Consider the following 14,666-nt stretch of genomic DNA (forward strand, 5'->3'; position numbering starts at 1 on the left):
TGTTATACTACGAACGTTCGGGGGTTCGTTTGGTATGTATCTGTATACCCGGTTAGAGTGTAGTGGACGACATTCTCCTTTTATCTGTGCTCTGGTAGATAGCGGTGCTAGTTTAACTATAGTTAAGAAGAAGTTTTTACCTGCTGGTTGTCAAATACGACCAGTTTCTATGACGACGGTGACGGCTCTACCTTCGGTAAGTTTGGCCTTTCTTGGTACGGCCACGGTCACTATCAATTTTTATGATTCCCCTGCTATGTTGTCGCAACCCTCGGGACGCATGCTCTCGTCCCCTGAGGATGCTTCAGCAGAGATGACGGTCTATGTGGTGGACGATCTGTCGGCGGATATGTTATTAGGGTACGATTGGCTCTGGCGGTTTGGTCTCGGACTTCAAGCGGATGCTACTGGGTTTTGCATCAAGCACGTGAAGACCTCGGCCCCGATCCGCAGCCCGGCCCATGTTCCGCCCGGGGTCGCTCTGAGGCTGACGTTGCCTTCCCTGTACGCTTATAGGACACCATCGTCGACCACCACTATAGAAGACCCTGTTGATCCACCTCCTATGTCGGCGACCCCTGTCCCTACGACTAAGGAGCCAGCCTGTGATGGACGACCCCGGCGACGCCGTAAGAAGACCCCGTGGCGTTGTGTCCGACCTCGCCGTGAGCCTGTTATGTATTGCCGGCACACTAAGTCCACAGTAGTTGCGGACGGTAACCTTGGGACGTCCATTGGCCGGACATCTTCATCGGTTGGTTCGGTATCTAAGGCATGGTCGACGACTTCTCAGAAGGGATCGGTGGTATCTCCAAGGGACGACGACAGCTTTGTTCGTGGTACACGGTTCGCCGCTCTGGCAAGGGAAGAGGATGAGTCGGTTTATCCTGCCCAGTCCGTGGACGATGATGCTCTGTCGAAGGTTACGATCTTGAAAGACACCGAACCTGATCCTACTCTGTACGAAGGCGATTTCTACAAGATGAAGATCATGTTCGCACAGTCTATCCCTTCACCGTACCCACAGTTCAAGCCTTATTTGGGCTCGAAGGCTGGCGACCTTACTCCGTACGAAGAGTGGCCGACTCCGTCCATGGCTCCTGGTGATGAGATGGATGATGACGTTATCGGCAAGGATATTGAGCAGTACGCAATCCCTCAGCTCCCCACGGACGAGGAGGAGGTGTTTTCGGTTCCTATCTTCGACGTCGATGCCAAGCCAGAGCTGGTGGCGGTGGACGAGGTCTGTAAGCGGTATAAGTCGCTCTTCTCTAACAAGATTGGTCGGTGTAACTTGGTCGAGCACGACATCGACACGTATGATGCCAAACCTACGAGAGAGAAGCCTCGGCGTATCCCGCATGCCTATCGGGACGAGATTATTAAGCAGTTGGACGATCTAGAGAAGCAAGGTGTTATCCGGCGGTCTAAAAGCCCGTACGCAGCCCCTTGTGTGTATGTTGCCAAGAAGGACGGAGGCGTACGACTGTGTGTTGATTACCGGAAGCTCAACACAGCCTCTCCTCCATCGGCTTATCCGGTCCCGCTACCCGATTTTGTTCAAGAGTCTCTGGCTGGATCTAAGGTGTATACCAATCTCGATTTACGTTCGGGTTATTGGCAGATTCCCGTCCGTCCTTCGGACGTATGTAAGACGGCCTTTTGTCCTGGTGCCAACCTGCCCTTGTACGAGTTCTTGGTTATGCCCTTTGGTCTACATTCAGCTTGTGGTACGTTCCAAGATTTGATGGATCGACTACTAGGCGACCTTCCTTACGTTAAGGTCTACCTGGACGATGTCCTCATCTTTTCACCGGACCTGGAGACCCATGCTAAGCACTTGGACGAAGTCTTTCGTAGGTTGGCAGAGGCTAACCTAACCCTGAACGCGGCTAAGTGCAAGTTCGCTGGAGACGGTGTTAAGTATCTGGGTCACTACTTCGATCAGTTCGGTATGCACCCTGACCCCGCTCGGGTTCAAGCTATTGCTGAGTGGACGCCGCCTAGGACAGTGTCAGAGGTGAGGTCGTTCCTGGGGCTGGTCAACTACTACCGGACGTTCATACCTCGGATGTCTGCGGTAGCTAAACCCATTCAACGTCTGGTGTCTCTATGCGACAAGTGCCCGGACGACGTACCTAAACATTGGGACGTGGATGCTGACGAAGCCTTCGTGAAGCTCAAGACTGCTCTTATCGGACTTCCCGGTTTGGCCTACCCCGATTTTCGGGAGCCGTTCCAGATCTGTTGCGATGCTTCCAATCAAGCTATTGGTGGGGTCCTCGAACAGAACGGTCGTCCGATCTGCTACTACTCTCAAGTTCTATCTGGTGCTGAACTACGCTGGCATACCTTCGAGAAGGAAGCGTACGCGCTATTTCGGTGTCTGCATCGGTTTCATGACTATATTATTGGTCACCCTTTGGAGGTTACTATCTACAGTGACCACCGCCCCTTGCAACACCTTGCTAAGTGTACGTCTGATCGAGTTCAGCGATGGATTTTGGCCATGCAACGGTATCGGTTCGTGGTACGGTACAAGGAAGGGACGAAGAATATCAATGCTGATGTACTCTCTCGACCTCAATTGCCACGGCCAGATCCTGTAGTACCAGACCCCCATGCTTGTGAAGTACGGTCCCCCGTCAACGACTCCCCCGTCTTGCGATCTTGTCTGGACGACCCTGGTTGCCGACTACATACGTCCTTGGTGGTTCTTGACACCCTATTCTCGATCGATGATATCCGAGACGGTCAGGACTTGGACGAGGTGGTCTCTGCAGTACGAGAGCGAGTCTTGGACGGCCATCCTTTGGGCCGCAGCGAGTTCAAGACCCGAGACTACCTTCCGTATCGACGTATATGGGCTTCTTTGGATGTGTCTGATGGGATTTTGGCTCGGCACTATCGTATGGATGCGCTGGACGAGGCGAGGCTCCTACCAGTGATCCCCGATGAGTTACGAGAACGAGCCCTCCGCCATTATCATCAGGACACCGGTCACTTTGCCCGAGAGAAGATGCTGAGCAAGATGAAGCAACAGTGCTATTGGCCGACTATGCACGTGGATGTTGAAGTACATTTGCAGACCTGTACTTCTTGTCTTGCTGCTGGCCCATTACAAGGATCCCCGTCACCCCTGTTACCGGTTCCTGTCGGACGAGCTTGGCACACCTTAGGTGTCGACTACCTCAAGATCGGTCCTGGTGTGGGTGGTTACAAGTGCCTCTTGGTGGTTCAAGACTACTTCACCAAATGGGGTGAAGCCTATCCTCTCCGTACGGAAACGGTGGAAGAGTCTTTGCCTCACCTTCTTGGGTTGTTTGCTCGATTTGGTCCGCCAGCACGGATCCATTCAGATCAAGGCCAGCAATTCGAGAGTGCTCTCTTCCGAGCTACCTTAGACGCTCTAGGGATCTCCAAGTCTCGGACGACCATCTACCATCCAGCTGGTAATGGTTTGGTTGAACGACTTAACGGGACCATCTTGTCGATGTTGAGGAGACACTGTTGCATCCCCGACTGGCCGACCCATCTGCCGGCTCTCATGTTCAAGTACAACACCGCTATCCACTCTTCTACTGGCTACAGTCCCTTCATGCTTATGTTTGGACGTGAGCCCCCGGCCGACTTTATTCCTATAACGTCTGCTTATAACTCACTGGTATTTGATACCGAGACTTACGGACAATATGTGGCTAGGGTACGAGCTTACTTGGACGATGAGGTCGACCAGGCTGTCACTCATGCAGCAGCGAGGTACAAGGCCTTCTACGATCGCAAAGCCAAGCCCACGGCTTTCTTTCCGAACGCTAGAGTCTTTGTACGTGTTCACGTCCCCAACAACAAGCTGGCCCCGAGGTGGGAAGGTGACTGGTATATAGTGGATATTATCGGTTCACAAGACCCTGTAAAAGTGCTTCGTCTTAAACATGCTGTCACGGGCGAGTTGAAGGTCATCAACGTGGACCATGTTCGACTGGACCCAGTTCAACCTGACCAACTGCCGGACGGTCTCCTACAGCGTGTGGATCGAGAAGTCCCAGACCTACCACCTCTACCGGCCTTCAACCCTGAGGCACCGCCTGCCCATGCTCTACACCCTCAGCGAACGATGCCTCCTAGGTCAATGTCTGACGAGGACGAGTTCTCTAACGGTGTTCCGGACAATCAGCCCGTACCCGCTCGATCTGTGGTACGACCGCCGAATGGTCCGTCCGCATCTCCTGCCCCGTCTAGATCACGGACGAGGCCTATGCCCCCTTCGGCAGCCTCTACTCCTGCGGCTACATCTAGACCGTCTATGTTACCCCCGCGGCCGTTTATGTCGTCGCCTCCTCCGGTGGAAGGACGACCTGTTCATGACGGGCATTATTCGCCCCTGTCCCCGCCGCCTCTTTCTACACCGCTCCCGTCGCCGGTGCCTGATAATCTTCAGAGCCCGGCTGAGTCGGTACCCTCGGATGGTCCTCTGTCCCCCCTGGAACCATCCCGATCTGTGTCACCTGACGAGCTTCCCCCTGGACGCTCACGGTCCGTGACGCCTACTACCCCTGTGGAGTCTCCTGAAGAGTCAACGCCGCTTCCTTCCGGTATGGCAAGCCCGATCATGGACGCTGACTTCGAGTCTCCCCAAGGTACGCCGACGCCCCCTGTTAACGACCCCATCCAACAACCTGCTGAGGCACCGTCGACCACGCCTCCGGCAGAGGCAGCCCCCGAGTCTACAAGACCATTTACTAGGTCTAGGGCTGGTCACCGATCCCGACCACCGACCCGCTTCGACCCCGATACCTACGTCCCGATGGCTCTTCGTTCTGAACGGAGCCATGGACGTTCTGACTCTTCTTAAGTGAGGAAGGAGGTTTGCGTGGGAGGAGAAAGAGATTGGTACCCTTCTAACTCTCTATACAGTCCCGAGTTGGATGATCTCCTGACCCTCCTCGTTGCCTCTTGTAAAAGCCTGCCGGCAGCCTATCCCCGTTCAGGGATAGTTCCTCTACGTCTCCTTTCTGTACGTGTCGAAGCCTGTTACCTAGTTGGTTATGGTTGGATGTGAAGCTCCTGCACAACGTGTTCTGGTTATTTCTACAAGTTGGTTTTGCCACTACGCTGCAGTGACCGCGGGACCCCGAGCCGTTTCGGCGGTTCCAACCCTGCGCTGTATTTTTAGTCTATCCAGTCGATATGTCTACGCTTTTGCTCCTGATTTGCTCGTGGAGCCGATGATGGTCCGCCGACAAGAACGACCCCAAGATTGAAGAAGTCGTTGCTGAGATCGTGGTGGACACTGAAATCGAGGATGCTCAAGCTCTAGCTCAAGCTCTGACTCAAGGTTCCGCTTACTCTAAGGATGGCCCTTCGAGCTAAGCTGATTCTGCTCTATTCTGGACGGCTCGGACAAGCTGTTGCCGTAAGGATGAATTAAGTATGAGACTTTTTATTATTATGATTAAGTACACCGCTGTAGTACGTATTGCTAGAATTCGTATATGCTGCCTTCACTGGTACGCTGCTTTTTCCGTCTGTAGCCCGGTTCGGATCTGCGTGGGAGGAATGTGATGGGACGTGCTTCGCTCCGCTGTGGCGCACGGTCCCTATTCTGTGTGCGATCCTTCACTGTGTGCTACAGACCGTATCTGCGAGTACTGCAGCCGTTTCGCAGTATCTTTAGCTATTGGATATCGATCATACGTAGTTGTCGTATAAGCTTAGTTCAAGCTTACTACGAGCTCTGTACAAGTACACTTTACACGTAGTCCACTCGTGTTCTGTACACGTATTCCACTCGTACCCCTTTCCCTGTCGTCTATCGTAGTATCCCTGCGGTAGTCATATTCCCTGGTTATCTTTATCTCGTACAGTCACCGCTCTGTACGTAGTTGGATATCTGGTTATAGCTTAGTCAGCTCAACTCCTTATACCCTAGGTGTGCTGGTTGTGTTCTTCTCATTAGTTGGGTCGGTTCACTTCTGCGACACCACCGTTAACAGCGCTCGCCTTGGTCATCGATATCCTGCCCTGTTGTAGCTCTGTGGTGACCCTGATCCGTTTGATGAACCCGAAGCCGAAGTGCTAGTAGATCCAGTCCGAAGAGCCCTGTGGGCCTGTTCAACTTGTCGTGCTGGCTATTCGAAGCTATATAAGACACGACCCTCCCTGTAATGAGGTCTCCTTGCTCGAACTCGCTCAGATCACAGAGTAAGGGTGCACCTGTCCCACGCCAGTGCTAGTAGATCCAGTCCGAAGAGCCCTGTGGGCCTGTTCAACTTGTCGTGCTGGCTATTCGAAGCTGTATAAGACACGACCCTCCCTGTAATGAGGTCTCCTTGCTCGAACTCGCTCAGATCACAGAGTAAGGGTGCACCTGTCCCACGCCAGTGCTGGTAGATCCAGTCCGAAGAGCCCGGTGGGCCGGTTCAACTTGTCGTGCTGGCTATTCGAAGCTGTATAAGACACGACCCTCTCTGTAATGAGGTCTCCTTGCTCGAACTCGCTCAGATCACAGAGTAAGGGTGCACCTGTCCCACGCCAGTGCTAGTAGATCCAGTCCGAAGAGCCCTGTGGGCCTGTTCAACTTGTCGTGCTGGCTATTCGAAGCTGTATAAGACACGACCCTCCCTGTAATGAGGTCTCCTTGCTCGAACTCGCTCAGATCACAGAGTAAGGGTGCACCTGTCCCACGCCAGTGCTAGTAGATCCAGTCCGAAGAGCCCTGTGGGCCTGTTCAACTTGTCGTGCTGGCTATTCGAAGCTGTATAAGACACGACCCTCTCTGTAATGAGGTCTCCTTGGTCGAACTCGCTCAGATCACAGAGTAAGGGTGCACCTGTCCCACGCCAGTGCTAGTAGATCCAGTCCGAAGAGCCCTGTGGGCCTGTTCAACTTGTCGTGCTGGCTATTCGAAGCTGTATAAGACACGACCCTCCCTGTAATGAGGTCTCCTTGCTCGAACTCGCTCAGATCACAGAGTAAGGGTGCACCTGTCCCACGCCAGTGCTAGTAGATCCAGTCCGAAGAGCCCTGTGGGCCTGTTCAACTTGTCGTGCTGGCTATTCGAAGCTGTATAAGACACGACCCTCCCTGTAATGAGGTCTCCTTGCTCGAACTCGCTCAGATCACTGAGTAAGGGTGCACCTGTCCCACGCCAGTGCTAGTAGATCCAGTCCGAAGAGCCCTGTGGGCCTGTTCAACTTGTCGTGCTGGCTATTCGAAGCTGTATAAGACACGACCCTTGAAAATCATGTAACCCCTCTTATCAGTCACACCAGAGAATCGGCCTCCCTCTATAACACCAGCAGACTTAGCTTGTTTGCTAATCTTCATGATAACCAAAGGCTCTATCACCAACGACGATTTGGCACTTCGGTCAGATTTAGTGCTATCGAGCTGTTGTTTGACCTCCTCAACAATACCATGCACTGTATTAGTAGGACCATCCTTGCTGTCATCGCCAGTAGCACCAGTAGTACCATTTGCATCATGTCTGGTCTTGTGATCAGCGTTGGACTCAAGCTGTGACTTAATACCTGCAATCGACTCCGTCAACGAATCTAGCTCCTTCTTCAGCTGCCAAGCCCACACAGGTGGGGATTGCTCAGTACTGCTCTTCTTATTGTCATCAGTCAGTACTGGGTCAGACGCCTTGGGAGATACCATAGAGCAATTGAACCGTTACTTGTTGAACAGAGTGGTCTTTACACAAGAGCTTGAGGTAGTTGCTTCTCGGATGATTGTGCCGATGTATGCAACTCAATACGGCCTTGTTACAGATAGCAAGACTTGATTATACACCAATAACTTAAGAGTAACGAATGGGATGGTATAGCTTAGCTAATATCTTAGCTGATACAAACGGGGACAACGGAGACACAGATGTGCATACCGCAACAGTCTCAACTGACCACAGTTAACATAATATGTTCCCATATCAGCACAATATTCATCATATCTAAAGTTGAGATTTCAATCCTACTATGATAATCTCACTTTATCAATAACACTCCATTATTTATCAAGAATGAATGTATCACAATCCTTCATGATTAATTGTTGTACAAGATTTTGGATAATTATGTCAAGAAACCTTCTCTCATTGAAGTTTATCATGAGAATCGCTGTTATTCACATGTACATGTATGACATTGCTTGCACGCAATTTGCACCTACTCTCTTTCGGGGGGGGAAGCTGTTGCAAATAGCGTGCGCCCAAGCAATCTATTGGATTTGACGCCATCCACAAGGCTGTCTCGTGTTCCAGTTCAAGACTCTAGTGACTAGAGGGGACTTGAGTTAAGGTATCAAGACCAGCTTATTGAGCAAACCGGGGGAAAATAGTAGCCGTAAACGGCCGTAGGCCGCCGCCACCCTTTAAGTAGACAAACACCCCAAAAATCGATTTGGTGATGGCGAGACCGCTCCTTGGTGACAGCGAGCCCGCCAAGCCTCATTTTCAGAGACTTCAAATTTGTGATAAATTCAGGAAATGCTTGTCTCCGATTCATGATTCTTCGTTTCGGCGAGACCCGTAAAAGAGATCGCCGGTTTGATCCCCAGCGAAGGTATTTTTCCATTGACTATATGATTATGCTCAAATGGTAGGTCATTTTCATCTTCACCAAATGGATTCTCGAGTTCCACTGCGATCTGATTAGGCCCCCAATATCCCATATGCGATTATTGATCGCATTATTCTACTCCATTTGAATTATTAGACAACCAGTTTGAGATATTTCGTTTGCCACGAGCTCTCCTTAGGTTCAGGCTGCCGCCCTGTCGGGCAAAGTGTACATACTAGTGAGAGGCTTGAAGCCAAGGATAGACGCGCCTGGCTCAACAAGTAGACGTCCAGATTGACATGATACATCGTACACGACATGAATCAGGCGACGGCCTGATGCAATCACTTTGAGTTGATCGGGCCTTATTCAGCTATTGTTGATCGAGTTGATTAGCCCTAAGCCTGATTCACGCCTACACCACAAATACGTTTCGACGAGTACCAATTGATGTGAACCGTTATACGAGATCGTTGGACTTTCATTGGCACTATTATGACTAGTAGCGTCTCCCTGTACTATCCGAGTTATCTGATCTACAGTAAGCAGACAGTCTAGCATTAGTTCCACCATGCTTTCCACTAAAAGGATTGTGCTCCTCCAGAGAGATATAAACTTCCGCCACCACGCTCCCATTCATAATAGTACCGGAGTACTGTCTTTATCTCCATCGCGATCACTCTGTTGGGAATTAAACTCCACAGTCATAGGCATGGAAATAGAGTCGAGTGGATAGTGCAAAACGGCAACTGAGGATGTGCGCTTGAGAATAGATGAGACCTCATCAACACAGTCCCCAAGTGATATACGAATGAATGAATATATACGGGTATATACCATTATCCTCGATCATTCGCCTATCCTGGGCGAGCGCGCTTATCTCTCACCAGGGTGAGACACGCCCCCCCTGCCGAAGTCCCATTCTTCTTCGGTCAAGTGCAGCCACTCCAAGCGAGACTGCCCTTTATCAGCAACATCCCAGACGACCAATACTTTAGTATCTCGATGATGCATAATCGTGCTCCAGTGGTACTCCTTCGATCCGTCAATATGGGACAACCGAAATCGCACGCGTGCACCCACTAAAGTCGGACCGCACTCGCCGTCTTCACCCGAGAAATCAATCGAATCTCCATCAGGGATTCCGCGGATCCTCAGCGGGAGAAGGTTATAGTGCGATTCCATCGTTATTCGCTCGATCGCTCGATCGCTATGGGTCTTCGTCCACAACACATTATAACGTCGGTCGCTGATCGGTCTCACTACCCATCCACAACGCCACTGCGGCTTATCCTTGGAACGGGGTGCGAAGATCATAACGGCATCCCCTGCCAGGAATCCCCCACCTTTCCGTCCAAAGCGACGATCCTCCATTCGGATCTGACGCCGTTGTGATGGCCAATATATTGACATGAAGGATCGCAGGAAGAATAGCCGCCGCTGACCAAGCGAGTCACACGAAAACCCCTGCTCGACGCAACTGCCGCCCTCTCGAGTATATCCATAACGGAGATGGTCTGGGGTGAGGACTCCTAATCGACCATCGCTGGTGATATCCGCCTGTGTGAGTGGCCTTCTATTCAATATCCAACACACCTCATCGGCGAAGTCCTGCTTGGTGGTGGAAGTCCAATCTCCATGAATGCGGAATCGCCTCTGCAACAGCACCCTCGATACCTTCAAAGCTATCCTATGATGAGTCTCTACTCCTGTTGACCATGGGGCTCGTGGATCTGCTGCCATCACCGATATTCCGAACGATCTCACCGCTTCCGCATATGGCCTCGTTGCCACTGCTCCATCAGCCAACAGGTGGCGAAATCCGCCTTCCCTCTTCTGAGCTCGGGCTGTAGCTTCCGCCAGGTTACCGCTGTCGAGCCCCTCGATCACAATCCACAGACAATGCCGAGTCAGCAGACAGAAAAAGGACATAAATATCAGATCACTGTTCACCTTGATGACATCAGCAGCTACGGCATAGTAGGGAGGACGACTCTTCAACATCATCTTATCCAACTTGAGCTCCGGGTCTTGGGATCCCGGTCCTGCCACTCCCCTGGGTTGGCTCCACAGCCTTCTTGCCGATAGCAACTGGCATATCACGCAGGTGTTGATTTCATCTCGCGCTGCCCCACGTAACGCTGGACTGGTGAATCCCATCTGATGAACTTTCTCCACCGTGGCCGCCACCCCAGGGTGGACGGCCAAGCGGTGAGCCGCTTTCACAAGCCTTGTCCTGAACGGACCCGCTCTCTTCGGGACGACATAGCACCATTTACAAGTCCCGTATAGCATAGGTAACCGGAGACGAACCACTCCGTGAGGGTCCTCTGCGTGCCTCCTGTCCTCAAGCTGCTCCTTGCGCTCAGCCGACGACCAGTGCACAGCCTGGATGGCTCTGACGTAACTTGATTGATCTTCTTCCGAGTATTGCCATGGATATTCGTTGATGCTCCCACCCGCCTTCCAGCAGCGTAGACACCATCTAAGATTCGCCCAGCGGTCGAATACAGCCTCAATGTCCCAACAGTCCTCTACAACTCGTTCAGTCAAAGGCCTGAGATGATCCCGCAACTCCGGCGCTGAGTCCACCGATATACGGCACAGACGATCGTGAACGATTTTTCCATCAATCGTTGGTGGTAGATCCCCCAGCCGGCAGATTAGGTCATCGACTATGCCCGCTGAGGCCTTCGGAGAGTCTAGATGATCCTGCAAGACCTTCCCCAACGAGCATGTCGGAGATAGAGTACCGCATCGCCGCTCGAGAAGTCTCGACAACCCATCGGCTCTTACGTTCAGAATCCCTGGGACATGGCAGATCGTCACGCTAGCTAGAGTTCTAGCCATTTCTAGTTCCTCCTCTATAACCGATGCCAGCCGCTGGATTGCCCTGGCTTCGAGAGCTCTGGACGGTCTCTTGCCGGAAGACCATTGCACCGTAGAGACGTTATCACTCCTAACAGTCAGGCTACATGTTCTCCCAGGCGATCTCGAGTGGTAATAATACTCCAAGAAGCTCACGGTGAACTGTAGACCCCGCCATAGACCGATGAGTTCCCGGCTGGGCCCACTGTGGGTGCTTTCGGCTTCTTAAGCGACACATGAACTCTGATCTTGCGATTGATTGCACACTTAGACCCATCAGCCAATTCTACCCAGCGATTCGTGGGCTCAGTTGGAAAAGTGGTCTCGCACTCATTAGACGAAATCCAGTAGGATCTCCCCGCTCCCGGATCACAAATAGCCGTGACGTCCGTTTGCCGCTTAGATGGATCACTACTCGAAATCAAGTCACAGACCACTGTCAGCTCAGGAGGAATTTCCAGCTGCAAAGAGCACACTTTATCGTGGATAGGACTCCCGATCTGTCCAACGACGGACCCTATCAGGACCTCATTGATAACCGTGGCCTTCTTACTTTCTTCCTGAGACTGGTTTCGCTCTTCTGACATCTTCGTGAGCTCGGATTCGGACTTGAGTGTGTAAGGGGTTTCAGTTCCGGCCGACATTGTCCCCCTTGGACATGTCGGCCTTACTCGTTTCCCGAACGAGCTCGGAACTGGAACGGACGGATGGAGTACTCCTGCTTGGCTGAGCTCTTCTCCACCGCTGCCTTTCCCTTCGTCACTTCCGTGTACCCGATCAATGCTAATGGTTGCTTCTTGCCCCTAATGAACTTGATAATGTCTGGATCGAGCTCCCGTTTTATCGCCTCCGAGTCGAGCCTCTTCTCCGATGACTGTGACCGGATCACGTACACGAGAGCGTATCCCTTCGCCCACGAGTCCAATGGAATCTTTCCTTTGGAGCCATCCTTCTGGGTCGCTACTTGAGAGTTCCCTTCCCGTGCCTTCTTCTCATCAGCATAAGCGACCCTATCTGCTGATTGCGATGACGGATCAGCACTCTCTATGGTACGGCATACGTCCCGAATGATATCACTGACGGACATCTGCTCCGCATGGCTAGGGTCGAAGCTTGGCACAAATGGTAGTAGAATCTCCCAATCACAGTCCATCGCCATCCTCCTCGACATAGCCGAGGCCAAGCCCACCGTCTGCTTGATCTCCCTAATGACCTCGGTGGCAATGCGCGGTGGTAGAGTGCCAATGATGTGCTTCACTACTCGACGTGTCTCACTCCTATCTTGGCCATAGGCTGCCTCCAGAGCATGCATGATTGCCTCGCACTTCTCCAGAAAGGCATCGACCTCCACTGGGGAGGAGAACTTAAGTTGTCGAAGAAGTTTTGCCAACTCGTCGACTATGGCCGATCTTCGCCCATATCGCCTAATGACACTGTGACGGACATGTTCCCATGACCATCCGAGCTTCCTTGCTGCTCTCTTGGCACTATTCTGTATGGCACCATCCGGCAAAGTCCTCAAGAAGGCTTCGATACACGAGACGTGTACATCACCATAAGGTCTGAATTGTCGGCCTTGACCTTCGCCCACAAAAATACCGATCCTTGCCTCCACGAAGATGTTCTCACAGACATCAAAATGGGCCGCGAGTTCTAGAGCCTCAGTACATTTGGGAAGCTTCAACCGGGACGGATCCATCCCTTTAGGACCCGAGGCACCTCTCAGCTCATAAGCGCCATCTCCTGGCTGTGGCCGATGTGCAGTTCCTGTCACTGTCAGATCCCCACTCGGTGGCGATGAGAGTATATGAGCCCTCGATATCTCTCGACATGGCACCCCACTGTGAAACCCGCTCCTCGTCAAAGGCGCATAGGCCATCGAGGTTCCCACATCCACATGTGATTGGGACGGAGGTATTGCATACAAGACCGCTGGCGCCGAATCGCCTCGTGGTGGGACTGATGCCCTCGCCGGAGAGTTCGGATCCACGTCCTGTTCAATCCCATCTGAGCCCTTGATGGAAAACAAGCCTATCGATGACTGTTTATGTAGTTGCTTTGATGCTTTCGAGCTCACACTGGATCCACCATGTGAAGATCGAAGAGCCACTGCTAGTGCGGCCCCCTCCAACTCGTCAATATCCGCTTGGATTCTTCGCAAACGATCCAGATGCAGTGATTCACGTGAAGCCAAGCTCATAAGCTCTTCGGGGGGATCTCCTTCGTCCGGTACGATGATATTCTTCATCATTTCCCTGACATCATTCACCCTTCCCTGGACCCTGCCACGTTCCACACGGAGCTTGAATAGCTCTTTCTGACGAGCTATCTCTAGAGTCTCGATCGTAGCTGACCCTTGTGCCGTCTTTGCCTCTGCCACAGCTGTCACCATGTCTTTATCTCCATCGCGATCACTCTGTTGGGAATTAAACTCCACAGTCATAGGCATGGAAATAGAGTCGAGTGGATAGTGCAAAACGGCAACTGAGGAGGTGCGCTTGAGAATAGATGAGACCTCATCAACACAGTCCCCAAGTGATATACGAATGAATGAATATATACGGGTATATACAATTATCCTCGATCATTCGCCTATCCTGGGCGAGCGCGCTTATCTCTCACCAGGGTGAGACATACCCTCTGAGCGAACATTTGGGTGAGTAGTGATCTTGCCCATCGGAACGGATCATGTCTACATCAGTGATACTGTCACCACTCGGAAACAGGTAACCGGTGTCGAACACACCACGAAAATAAGACTGGCATACAGAGGAAATGACTTCCAAATGCAATCGATTATCTGGGCGCGCGCGAAGAGCCGCGATATCACGCGCGTGCTTTTTACTGGAATAACTCGCCTCACGTTTGAAGTTAATTCGCATATCTTTCTCGTCATTAAGCATTCCATCAGCTTCGAATGTAACACAATTGTTTAATGGGAGGCATCCTGACGTCCAGCCTGCCTGGAAACCACACCACTGAGCCTTTACCAGAACTGTCTGCTGCTTTATCCGAGTTGCAGAAGAAGCTGCACTTCGGGGGACTTGTGTCCCCACCTGGTGGCCTTGGTTACCGACTGGCCGATGGTGACTGGTGTGAGGAGGTGAAAAGCAAACAGACCGTCCCGACTGATATAGCAGCGGTCACGACATCTAAAGATTTACGCGAACTATTGGTCGTGATTGATTACTGCAATTCTGAGGCGTTATCCATCGCCCTCATAGGAGATGCTCGAGAGCT

The 14,666-nt window shown here is 51.9% G+C and overlaps 4 protein-coding genes across 4 annotated transcripts; 1 reads left to right on the forward strand and 3 right to left on the reverse strand.

Annotated features, from left to right (window-relative positions):
- Positions 1 to 256: 256 nt before the first annotated feature.
- On the forward strand, positions 257 to 4,852 carry Pmar_PMAR027405 (retrovirus polyprotein, putative; the record flags this gene model as incomplete). The annotated part of the gene is made up of 1 exon (XM_002780746.1): positions 257 to 4,852. The coding sequence occupies one exon, from the start codon at positions 257 to 259 to the stop codon at positions 4,850 to 4,852; it is 4,596 nt and encodes a 1,531-aa protein (XP_002780792.1).
- Positions 4,853 to 7,206: 2,354 nt separating this feature from the next.
- Positions 7,207 to 7,659, reverse strand: Pmar_PMAR027406 (hypothetical protein; the record flags this gene model as incomplete). The annotated part of the gene is made up of 2 exons (XM_002780747.1): positions 7,207 to 7,529; positions 7,605 to 7,659. 2 exons carry the CDS (start codon positions 7,657 to 7,659, stop codon positions 7,207 to 7,209), a joined length of 378 nt encoding a protein of 125 aa, XP_002780793.1.
- Positions 7,660 to 11,150: 3,491 nt separating this feature from the next.
- Pmar_PMAR027407 (hypothetical protein) lies at positions 11,151 to 11,365 on the reverse strand (the record flags this gene model as incomplete). Its single annotated transcript, XM_002780748.1, has 1 exon — positions 11,151 to 11,365. A coding segment is annotated over one exon (215 nt), but the record flags the coding sequence as incomplete, so codon positions are not given.
- A 728-nt stretch (positions 11,366 to 12,093) lies between these two features.
- On the reverse strand, positions 12,094 to 13,875 carry Pmar_PMAR027408 (hypothetical protein; the record flags this gene model as incomplete). The annotated part of the gene is made up of 1 exon (XM_002780749.1): positions 12,094 to 13,875. The coding sequence occupies one exon, from the start codon at positions 13,873 to 13,875 to the stop codon at positions 12,094 to 12,096; it is 1,782 nt and encodes a 593-aa protein (XP_002780795.1).
- Between the last annotated feature and the right edge of the window lie 791 nt (positions 13,876 to 14,666).

The sequence above is a fragment of the Perkinsus marinus genome (genome assembly GCF_000006405.1).
Source record: "Perkinsus marinus ATCC 50983 genomic scaffold scf_1104296944144, whole genome shotgun sequence".
NCBI classification, from domain to species: Eukaryota; Perkinsozoa; order Perkinsida; family Perkinsidae; genus Perkinsus; species Perkinsus marinus.